The sequence below is a fragment of the Hesperophylax consimilis genome, chromosome 26 (assembly GCF_061612785.1).
Source record: "Hesperophylax consimilis isolate HC1 chromosome 26, BYU_Hcon_1.0, whole genome shotgun sequence".
Lineage (NCBI taxonomy): Eukaryota > Metazoa > Arthropoda > Insecta > Trichoptera > Limnephilidae > Hesperophylax > Hesperophylax consimilis.
Window position 1 is genome coordinate 17,689,804 of NC_142861.1, and position 12,460 is coordinate 17,702,263.

Below are 12,460 nucleotides of genomic sequence, written 5' to 3' on the forward strand. Positions count from 1 at the left end.
ACTCGAAAATAAAATTGTATTTCATTAAAAAACATCTATAATCAAGTGAGCCTCTTTGCGCCTTCGAGTGCCATAGTTTAAAATTTTGTCAACGGATGGCGTTAGTTCAATTTTGTTATTATATTAAGTGACATAAAATTTAAGTGTCCAGTTTGAGAAAAAGTTTTCATAACAAAAAATGATAAGTGCTCATGGTGTCCCACTTGTGTCTATCAACACAGTGGCCTAAGTACACACACGCCGAGTGAATGGCGGGACCACATTCAAAAGATACGGTACGTCTTTGTATGAAATTTTATGTTTTTGTTTTTATAAACATCTAAGAGTGTTGACACACGAGGATTTGTTTTCATATTGTGGAGAATAATCTGTTCTGTCTATATAGTCCAATAAATAATGACAGAATGCTATAATTTGACATTTAATTGCGTGCATAGGTATTTGAAAATATGTACTGCGTACGGGTATAGATAAAACGGAGCAAATCAACGCGTTCAAAAGGTTAAAGTGGATTATAATTAGCAAATAATTTTGCAAAAATATTAGATGTGTAAACGGCATGGAATACAGTTACAAGAAGGCTATAATAAAATTGCTAAATAATAATTAATTTTAGCATAATACTATTGGTTTTATATCATTTAAAAAGCAAATTTTACTTTGTGATTACTGGTTTCATTAAATTATCATGTTCATAAAATCATCAATATAAATAAATTATGTTGTTGTAGAATGATGCTTGCTTAGAAACAGTCCCTACCTGTCCAATGACGGGGCTGCCACCACCAAAGAAACCCTTCTGAGAAGCCACGGACACCTCCAACTGCTGAGAATTGACCTCCCCCTGCGACATTAGGTACTCAAAGGTCTCATCGTACACGGGGTTGCAGTTGTCTTTCATCACCTAGATTTAAAAATAACACATAAATCAGGTTCTCATTTAAAAGAAGCAAATAAAAGATTTGAAAAAAAACTTATTCATTATTCTTTAGATATAATTGGATAGATACCCTCATATTATAATGGTGACCTACTCAGTTAAGTTTTTTTGTGTTATTGTATTGTTCAAAATTCAAATGGAAAATTCTCAGACAAGCGGAAAGAAATACAATGTTAAAGTTTTGTGGTTAAGTTGTCCTGACAGTTTTGATGCTCAAGTTTTTGGTAAAATTGTTTTATATTTATATAAGTATTTATCGATGATATTAAATGCGAGATTAGAATATTCAAGATAATCCCGTACCAATATTATTTGGTCTTAGCAGGATTACGAATGTCGGGATATTGCGAAGTGTTGGAAGTAACAGTCAATGACGTTAAAATAATTGGTTGTCGTTACAATATGTTGTTTTATATAGTTATACTATGTACCCTGTTACGCTTACATACATAAATTGTCAATTTTCCTTGTAAAACTCCGATAGGGTGTTAATGAATAATAAATAAATACATAGACGCGCTGTAGAAATTTCAAAGTGGCAAGCAAAATTTTTGTCAATTGCAGTACTTTCGATTTCGTAGTTTAAGTATTAAACTGTCAGCTACGTCTAAGTAAATTCCCTTAAAAAAGTGCCAAAATGCCCTCGTGCATGATGAGAAAGTGTTGTAATTACTCGGCAAACACAAGTAAAAGCCAAGGAATAACATTTCATTTGTAAATGCAAGCAGTTTACTTTTTTTTTTCAATTATTATAATTAATCTAGTTGTTTCCCATATGAAAATTTTGTGCATCATAGAGAAAATGCAAGGTCGACTAGAGTAGAAGTCTGGCGCGCAACTTAAATTCACTGTTTAAAATGGTAAAACAACATACAAATCAGTAGTAACAACGAGTATCAACAAGAATCGCTGGAATTTGCAAACTGTCGTTGCTCTATTTTGGCACAGCACTGACATAATCACTTGCCAGCTCAAAATACATCAGGCGCCCAGGCCCCCTACTCTAGTCGGCCTTGAGGTGGTATTCGATGCATCTTTTGAATTGGAAAACACCGTCCGGTCCTATTGTTTGTTCCGTTGATACCCATACATATTTGAATGTTTATCTTTGTCATACATGAGCAATGTTTGGATTAAGAATCTAATGGAAACATAAGAGTGTTTCATAGTTGCTACATTTTATGTAAACTTTTTTGAGTCTAGATATATATTGAAACGCTGTGGTAATAGTTATGAATTTTCACTTACAGCGGTTTTGCGTTTGGAATCCTTAGATCTTCCAGGAAGTAGGTACAGTTTGACGTAAGGGTCTGGGATGTTGGTAGGATCTTTAAGAGGTATGTGTCTGAAAAAAAAAATATCATTTTTATTTCAATGTCAAAAGTTTCCAACTATTTATTAGTAAACTTTACCATTATAGTAAAGTTGCGTTGATAATGCAAAATGTTTTTATTTTTTGGTTAATATTGTGAAATGGCAACTTACGAAATCTTATGAACAACAACGACTAGACGTTGCCTTTGAACGCTGTAACGCAGGGTCATTTGAATCCTTCCCAAGCCAGCCTCACCGGCCGATCTGCAAATAAGATAACGCTTGATTAAACACAAAAAAGAGTTACGAGTACAGTTTTAGTAAATTCACAAAAGTTGTGGATAAAATCTTGAAGATGTCGCTAGCGTGATGAAATGGAGACGATTTTAATTATGGCACTAATATTGACTGAGGAATTCCGCTTTTACCAACATTGAAACATATTATGCCATCAGCTGTGGTGATAATGAAAATTACGACAGTTTCAGAAAATTATTTTCATTTTATTGCGAATTAGATGAATTTAATAAAATCTCCTTTTTGAATGTTAGCACCGCAGAAGAGTCCCAAATGCAGTAAGACTATGACATCCCCAATTTCAGTATGTCGTGAGACTGAATGAGGTGGAGAGGGGAAGGAGATGGGGAAGTATCTGGCTATTCAGATCTGGTCACCAAACACAACCAAATCCATTTCAAGCAATATTTCAATTTTGAATGGTGGTCTATATATTATTTTAAATGAGTAAATTGTGAAATGACACAAATTAATCAAATAAAATTTACTTGCGCGCACGGGGATTCGAACCCGCAACCTTCGGATTCATAGCCAAGAGGCCGTCATCTCTTTTTTCATCCTAGTCGTTTCCACTGACCGAGGATCATCATTCGCTTGACTACAGCAAGGAAAGAGAGTTCTCTATTCAAAGAACAAAGACAAATAAAGAAAACAATATGATAATGAAAACCAGTTTTAATCCAGAAAGACACATTATAATAATATATTATGTAAGTACAGTCTGGCAAATAAATGTAGAAAATAAGGATGTCTCAATCGTTTTCGGTTTAAATGGCAACTAACTTCTATAATCCTTCTATGATCTGAAGTTTTTCACTTTTTTATTTATAAATAAGATCATAGGCGGCTCATCTTACTAGGGCATTCCTGTGTCCAATTTGCAGCAACACAATTATAAAATTTAAAAAATACATATAAACTTAATACAATATTAAAAATATAAGCCTAAAAAAATTTAAAACAGTTATTCTAACTAAAATTACAGCTGGGCAGTATATTTATGGTTGACAACAATAACATTCTACTGTGAACTTAATAAGTATTACAAAGTACCTGTATAAGTACAAGTATACGGTGACCACACTGACAATGAAAAGAGGTATAGTATGACATTATGTATACACGGTGTTTAGAAATTATTAGTGGATCTTTCCGAAAATGCCACAGTAATGAAATTTTTAGTTCCACTTTAATAAATTTGTACATTTGATTGCCAAACTTGTATAATATTATAATAGTAAGTAGTGAAAAATTTAATAAACAAATAAATTAATAATTAACAAGTAAATAAACAGAATAATTAATAAAAACATATAATGTAAGAAAAAAGAACAGGGTCATTAACCCACTAAGTCCCAACATCGCATTGCTGTGAGGAGGTCAACTGTGGTCATTCTTTACCAACCCTGTTTCTCTGCGGTGTCCGGTTAGCATCGGAGTAACAGACAAATTTATACTTCGATAGCTCCATCATAAATTCATCCTCCGTTCTGTCAAGTCGCGAAACAATATTTCTATAGATTACTTTACAAACTGTAATGGTACGTATACATTTGCGCACCGAAAGGAACAGGAAAGGAACGAAGCAACTGCAAGCGGCCTTTCGCGACATTTGCGGTTGCTTCGTTCCTTTTTCGTAAGTTGAGGTTCAGTTCGGCATTTCGGCTCGCGTATGTATACGCAGCATTACTGTTCCACACATACAAGGGATCCAAATGGTGTACCTATAAGGTGTCCAATGGCACACATACAGAGCATCCAAATAGCATGAATAAAAGGAATCCAAATGGTAAACTAACAAGTGGTTCAAATGGAACACATACAAGGCGTCCAAATGGCGTACCTATAAGATGTCCAATGGCACACATACAGAGCATCCAAATAGCACGAATAAAAGGAATCCAAATGGTAAACTAACAAGTGGTTCAAATGGAACACATACAAGGCGTCCAAATGGCGTACCTATAAGATGTCCAATGGCACACATACAGAGCATCCAAATAGCATGAATAAAAGGAATCCAAATGGTAAACTAACAAGTGGTTCAAATGGAATACATACAAGGCGTCCAAATGGCACTTAGACAAGTGGTCAAAATACAACACATACCGAGCGTCAAAAAGGCACAAAGACAAGTCATCCAAATGGAACACAAATAAGAGAGGTCCAAACAGCGTGAATGCTGAGCATGGAGCCAAAGTATTATTTTTTTAACAATGGTGATAATTCATCCACTTGTTACTTGTTCACGGACAGAAAAGAGTTACCCATACAAAAGTCAGTTGGTTCACAGAATTTGAGCAATTCATAAAAATTCAAAGTTACATATTAATATTCAAATTCTGTGAAACAACTGGTCCTTAGTGCTTAGGAGATATTGTGCTGTTAAATACACACTAAATATACAAAGTGTGGGCACAATGATACAAACAAATTAATCTGTTAAAAACAAAGTTATAATTTTGGTTTGACTGAGGATTGTACCTTCCTCTCCAGGAACTGGAGTCGACGACTCTACCAACCGAGCCAAATCCCGATTGGATAAGACTGACATTTATTGCTTATATTAACTGCTGTAATGTCATTGAATTTCATAAAAATGCGTATATATGTGTGATTGCCACCAAATTTAAAAAATGCATTATCATCGACAACAAGTCTATTTGTCGAGTTTCAGCTCGATCGGATGTCAGGAAGTGGGTTAATTTACAAGTGAAATTCAAATAGAAGCCCTGTGTATTTAAAAATACAGGGCCTGAAAACACTGCAAAAAGTACCAAACTGTTCTAGCAGCAAATACAAATGATTATTATTAAATTAGCAATCATATTTTCGTAATAACATTTTTAAATATTTCATTACATAAATTGAGTCGTAATAAACTCACTAATCTTGGAAGATTTTTAGATATTTCATTACACAAATTGAGTTGTAATAAACTCACTAATCTTAAGAGCTTGTCATAGTAAACATCTCCGAAGCAATGTGATACACTCATACTCTTTGCGGCCCGTGAATAATTGGAAATTTGATAAAATTATATTTCTCTGATGTAGGGCACTGAGTACAAAATCACTCAATCCCAATTTACATAATAATATCTTATTTTGGGATGTTTTGAAGAAATTCTAATGTAACATTGTCATCGAAATGGCGCCACCTTATATTACTGAGCTATGCATTCCGGAAAATACTGGTCTAAGGCAGTCAACCCTTAGATCAGCGAAATCCAAACACTAAGTTTGGTGATCGTGCATTCGGAGTATCCGGCCCTAAGGCTTGGAATAAACTTCCTATGGAATTCAGATGTATAACCAGCCCAACAGAATTTAGATCCAAACTAAAAACTCACTTTTTCAGACACTCATTTCCATAAATCTGTCATTCTATCCAAATATATATTTTTTTTCATTTTTTTATACCGTAATTGTTACATTATTTAGCGATTCCGTTCATTCAATGTTGCTATTGACTTGCCTAAGAATGGACAATGGACAATATCAGCGGGAATATAACAAGTCAATCGGTTTAATTGTTGGCAGATGAATTATCTAAATGCGTTTAAGATTGACGATTGATTTTATTCATTAATTTCATTCATTTAGCATATATATCCAGCTAACAATAAAAACACCCTAATATAATAAAACTTCCTTCTTCTTCTGGCGTTAGTAAGATTAGATTGTTAATATTAATTTTAGTTGTAAGTTGCTAAATATGAAAATACTCCTATATGTATATGACGTTAAGATAGTAGTTATAGGTCTTAGTCGTAAGTCACTAGATATAAGTCTTAGAGATAAGTCAGTAGTTCTAGTATTAACTATTTAAGAAATAAATTTGTACAGCGCCCTTGAGGTGATTTCTCACGAAAACGGCGCTATATAAATTAGCCAAATATTATTATTAACCCTTAAATGCATGATTTATTAAATTTTCTGGAAAAAAATATATTTTGTAGATATTTACATGCATATGCAAGGAAATATAAAGAATTTATTTTATTTGTAATTTTTTAATGATATTTGATTAAAAAAAAATTGTTGCAAATTTACAACACCATGTATTTAACAAAAAATAATATGAACAATTTACGTGTGAAAAAAAAAATAAAAAACCTAAAAAAAATTCTCAAAACTAATAAGTGTACCGGAAAAATACGAGTTATTACATATAAGTATTGTATTATTGTATCTACTTACCTAAGAAAATCAAAATAATAACAGCAAAACCAAACTGTAATTCTAACCTCCAACCAATTTTCGAGAATCTTCACTTTGATGAAGAAAAAGTGACATTTGACATTCGCGAAAGAAAAAAAAGGTGATGCCACTCGATAAAATATATTACCGTGAACTTGATAATTCTAAAACGGCATGCATTAAGTATACACCAAAGAGTTAAAGGTGGTTTGAATGGTATGTTGCAGTTTTACAACAGTATGCATTTAAGGGTTAAATGGCCAATCAGCACCATTTTGTTTATTGAAATTTGAAAGGTTCCCGTTAAATGCCGATTCTAGGTTTATTTCAGCTTTCTGTCAAATGATGATCAGCTGAAAAGCATAACAACATGATAGTTATGCTTTTCTGCTGATCAAATACTGTTCAAAAGTTAAAACATATGTAGAATCGGAGTTTGACGTGACCTGTCAAAAAGGCAAAATGGCGCTGATTGGCCATTTGATGATATCTTTACATTTGATTGAATTTCTGTGAAACACCCTAACCTTGGTTGTCTTAAAATCGGTAGATACATTGGAACTCTCTTAACAGCTTCTGTGCCAAGAGCGAGTTTACTCGCATTCTTGGCCGTGCCCAGCAGGCCAGCCATAGTAAAATAGCGAGTTTACTCGCTCTTCTTTGAACCTCTGTATCATACATATGTCCCGTTTTTTTAAAAATATATTTGTCTAAGTGAAGGGAAGCAAAAACGTCAAATATTGAATAAATTTGGTAATTCATTTAAATATCCTTTCAAGGTGTAATGTTTTTAATTTATAAAAATAAGATTTAAAAATGATTTATTTTGATTAAAAATTCACGGCCTGCTGTGCACATCTACACTTCTACCTACTGGCATTAAAAAGGTTAAGAAGTTTTCCAAGGGACCGGACAAAAAAACTTATATGTGGGATCCAAATTTGCCAATTTTTAAAATGGAGATTTTTAATTTGTATTGTGAATTTTTAAATTTCATAGATAAAATGAATTAAAAATAATTTATCTCTTCCGGTTACAAAAACATACTTTGTAATACTTTCGTATTTTTTCACTCATAGCAAACACAAAAATCTCGAGGTGCCACTGTGTACCTCGTGTAATCCGCTTGAACAAAGTTGTACATTTTATGACTGTTGAAAAATTTCAACTACCTATGTTGTGATACTAGCTTCGGTTTATGATGGTTTTACTGCAAAAACCTCTTAAATCTGATGCAGGCAATAAAACAAAGTGATAATTTTTATGACTTCCGGAAACATGAAATTTTCAGGTATATGTCGCCACTAGTCTTCGGTTGTGATGGATTCACTGCCAAAATTTTCAAACATCTTAGGCGGAAGCAGTTTTAGCTAAAATTTCTTATGTGAAATAAAATCGGGTTTTCTGCAGTTTTTTGTATGGAATTTCAAGGGACCGAAAAACAAAACTTCTTAAGTTTGAAAACTTCTTAGGTTGGAACTTCTTAACCTCTCAGACAAAGACATTTATATACTATGTGTTCCTTTGAGAACTGTCAAAACGTGATAATTTTTGTGTTATTTACGAGTTTTGCTAAAAGCATCATAACTCACGTCTTGGGAAACGTAGCCTCATTCTAAAAAATGTTTTGGAAATATTATGAAATCCACTATCGAATTGTGTTGTTATAAGTAAATATTTGCGTTTCTAAATATATATTTTATGAAAACGTCAAAAATATGTAAGAATCGATAACCATTATTTCAAAGCCGTGAAAAATGTACTTTTTTCTGAGTATCATAAAGAAATAACACTTTATATATTGAAGAAATATAATTAAAAACTATTAGTCACCTCAAAATATTAACCGTCCAAAACTAAAATATTTTTAATAAATTATTTAGAAACGCAATAAATTATGAACGAACAAGATGACAGATTCAATCGGCTTAGATAATGCAGTTCTACGTTCCATAGATATTGTTGAATACAGACGCGTAGCGTTATTCATTATCGATACTCTGTTTTTTAAATCATGGCAATCCGTATACTAGTGATGGAAATAAATCGATTTTTGTAAAATCTCGCGCGTTTACGTGAAAAGACGTTCTAATGTCTTGACCGCTATTATCATATTTACGTCTTTTGACGTTCTAATGTTCTGAGTGGTTAAGCGAGTTTCAATGTAGTAGATCACACTTCTAGGGATTATCTGTCGCGTGGTTGTAGCGTACAATATTATACTTACGAAGTTGTGCTCAGTGTACGATGAACGGCCTTGGGACTCTCAGGATCGGAATTCGCAGACGGCATCACTGGAAATATCAACATTTTTTTAGAACAGACAATTAGTGAATAAAATCAACAAAATATATTTTTCAATTAGTTATTCTACCTTCACAAATGAATATAATGAAAGAATATATAATAATATAAAGACCGACCTATTATACAAGGAATCTAAATTATTTAACATTCGTAAATTATTTATATTAAAAACAAAAATAATTTCAAAATAAATGAAAACAGAATGAGCAAAAGAACAAATAATATATTTTACACCCCCCAAACAAATACTAAATTAATGCAGACACATAGCAGTTTCATCGGTCCTCGCACATTTAACCTTCTACCACTACAAACTCAAATGATAAATAAAAAGATAGAATATATTAAAGAGGTAAAATTATGGCTAAATGAGGCAGATATTGAAACGCTTTTACTATAAATTTATTGATCCTTTCTACAACTCACTTGCTGAAACTTTATAAACTATTGTACATAATGTTTTCTCTTTACTTTTTATAATAACTATAAACAAAAAAATCTTTTTCTACTAATGTATATTATACTTTAGGTACTTGAAATATAGTAATCGTTTTATATTATCCACACTCAGGCAGTGCCTTAGTGGGTTTTCATTTCTTGTGTATACTATTTGGTATTATATATTGTGTTATTATATACTATCTATTAATATGTATAATATGTGTAAAGAAATGAAAATAAATTAAGTAATAAAAAAATATAAAAAAATATGAATCGAATATTAACCAAATATATTGACAAAAGCAAATGTACATAGTAGAAAGTTGATTTTCTGGAAGTTATCGTACAAAGTAAAAGTTAGTGCAAACCTTATAGATATAATATGCGCTTTGCAAATTGAAGATATCATCCAAAAAATGCTGTATGGCATATTTTTCTGACACGGACTCATAAAAGTCATGATATCTCATTTTGCATTAATTTTTTTTAATGTGAAACCGCACAAGAGTCCCTACTGCTCCCTGCCATCTAGAGCCAGTGAGACTATGGCATACCATACCAATTGGGGTGTGTTGTGAGGCTGAAGGTAGTGGGGGGCAAAAATCTCTATTTTGAATGGTGGTCTCACACCAGGGCGATACTGAGAGTATCTTCTGCTCTGGAACGTGATGCAAATATACTACATGTTATTTTAAATGAGTTAATTGTGAAATAATAAATATTGATTTATGTAACTTTAATCTTGAATAATTCCAGATAATAAAATTTCCACTGCACCCAAATTTTAAATTTTGACAACCATCATCCAATATGTCACTGATACGTTAAGGCGATGCCATACGTAGTAATGCAAAATCATGTGTTTTTGGTTTGAAAATTTGGTCGCCTAGAAATGTTTCAGATGCTTTAATTAAATACTGCGAGTATAATACATCTTGGCCTTTGAAATAATTGAGTATTTTTTACATTTACATTTTTTACAAGCCCAGAAAAAAATAATGTATAGGCCTATAAAAACTGCTTTAAAGTTCAAAATCTCCTACTTACGAACCCATTTTCGGTTATGATTTTATTGTATAATGTGGCAAATTAAATATTTATGCCTGAACATCCACAAAATAAAATAAAAGGCACTCTTTGGCCATGTTTTTTTCTTGCATAAATCAAAACAGGCGGATGGTGTTAAGCGAGAATTTAAATCTTATCGCCATGTACGTAAGGGTTGTTATTGATAGCGGCTCAATTTAAAATATTACATGACGTAGTGCATCGCCTTAAAATACAATGATAATTTATTATAGTAGTACATATAGAAGTAATCTTGTCCTATAATAATATGATGAACATTCAACATGCTGAAGAATTGAACTGTAACCCTATATGGTTTAAAGCAGTGATTCCCAAACTTTTTCCATTGTCCATGCTCCCTCCAATCACATCCATGTCCAATTTAAATGGTGTGGCAGTACTGGCATACAATGCTATACAAAATTTACGCATGTACATACTAAAAAATCATAAATGGGGCCAAATAAATTTTTTGTACGTATTGATATTTATCGGGGCATATTAGTTTATTTAGAGAAAAAAATTAAGATGTCTTTTAGACTATAACGTCTAATCTATGTCGCCAGTGATAGGAACTTTAGGCCAGCCCGCTTGTATCACATGGTTAGTACTGTCTCATTCCCGCAGCATTAGACAGTGCGGGATTGTAAAAATTATGACATCATTCTAACATCCGGATCAAGAAAAATATCATAGATAATAGAAGTAAGATAATGGAAACGTGCTGACTAGCGCCGAGCTATGACCAAAATACACTATAAAAGCGAGTCAATGAAAGTGTCTAGGTAGGTAGAAACAATGGCGAGGCGGCGCTGTACAAAGATGCAATTTGCAGTAGTATAGGTGAACGATTTTGGCGCCACATTATTGGGTGCGTAGTTACAAACTAATAATGGTTAAATAATTTGGTTTTAACACTTGGAAGAGCTAATTAATATAAAGTTGTCAGAGTTAAGAATGTTTCGTTAAGTCTTGCAATTCATGTGAGATAGTGGAGAAGTCTTCTGCTGAAAGACTAACTAACGCCGACATTGGTTAACAACTATAGTACGTAATATCACGGCGTTTCTCCTCAGGGGTAGGCAAAGAGGATAGACCGCTACACAACTGTCTTGGCACACATTCACATGCATACATCGTCACATACATATACTTGGTCTGACTCAAGTATTTGATTCACACGATCGTGCCATGTTGTCCTCTGCCGTTCCCGAGTTCTTCTACCATCATCTGAAACACAAACTACAAAAGGATAAGATTAGATACATACTTATATCCTGGACGCTTTCTTCCATCAGGGATTTGGAGTCTACGCTCACATTCCCCTCGGCGGTGCCTTTCCTCAATAGGCTGGGAGTGCCTAAATAAAAATGCTCCACATTGTAATGTTAACACTTCAAACTACTCACCAAAGCAAAGCTGTCTCCCGAATGTGTTAGACGACAATGACAAAATACTGTGAAATTTTAATCTATGCTCTCTTCAAAAAGTTGAAGAACTGCTGTTTCCATGTGAAGGTTCAAATTAAACTGAAGTCAGATATGATTTGAGATTTGCCAAAAGTATTAAAGTGGTTTAATTTTGGGATATTATGCCTTGTTGCGCTACCTCCTTCATTAGCCAAAGATTCGGACAGCATTACAGTGTCCATCATTGGGGCAGATGTGTAAGCGAAGATTGTGGTGAAGTGTGTGCTTATGTATGTATTACAGTATAATTTAAAATGCTTTTCTGCATTTAGTTTTGGTGTAGCCGTCAATTACCGAATACCAAAAGCTACTGAGCATAGCCCCGTCATCTTTATTACTATTAATGGGATTTTTATGAAGTACATTTGCCTCCGTAATTAGGCATGCTACGCGTTTTGGGTCACCCCAGGACTTCAGGAACA

The 12,460-nt window shown here is 33.2% G+C and overlaps 1 protein-coding gene across 1 annotated transcript in view; it reads right to left on the bottom strand.

Annotated features, from left to right (window-relative positions):
• Esyt2 (extended synaptotagmin-like protein 2) overlaps positions 1–12,460 on the bottom strand; it is a 78,419-nt gene that overhangs the window by 2,616 nt on the left and 63,343 nt on the right. The window contains exons 19-23 of the mRNA XM_089647202.1: positions 11,840–11,929; positions 8,981–9,047; positions 2,426–2,518; positions 2,189–2,285; positions 761–904 (exon numbers count right to left, since the gene is read on the bottom strand). Of these exons, the coding sequence (XP_089503328.1) occupies positions 761–904; positions 2,189–2,285; positions 2,426–2,518; positions 8,981–9,047; positions 11,840–11,929 (491 nt within the window). The remainder of the gene's footprint in view (positions 1–760; positions 905–2,188; positions 2,286–2,425; positions 2,519–8,980; positions 9,048–11,839; positions 11,930–12,460) is intronic.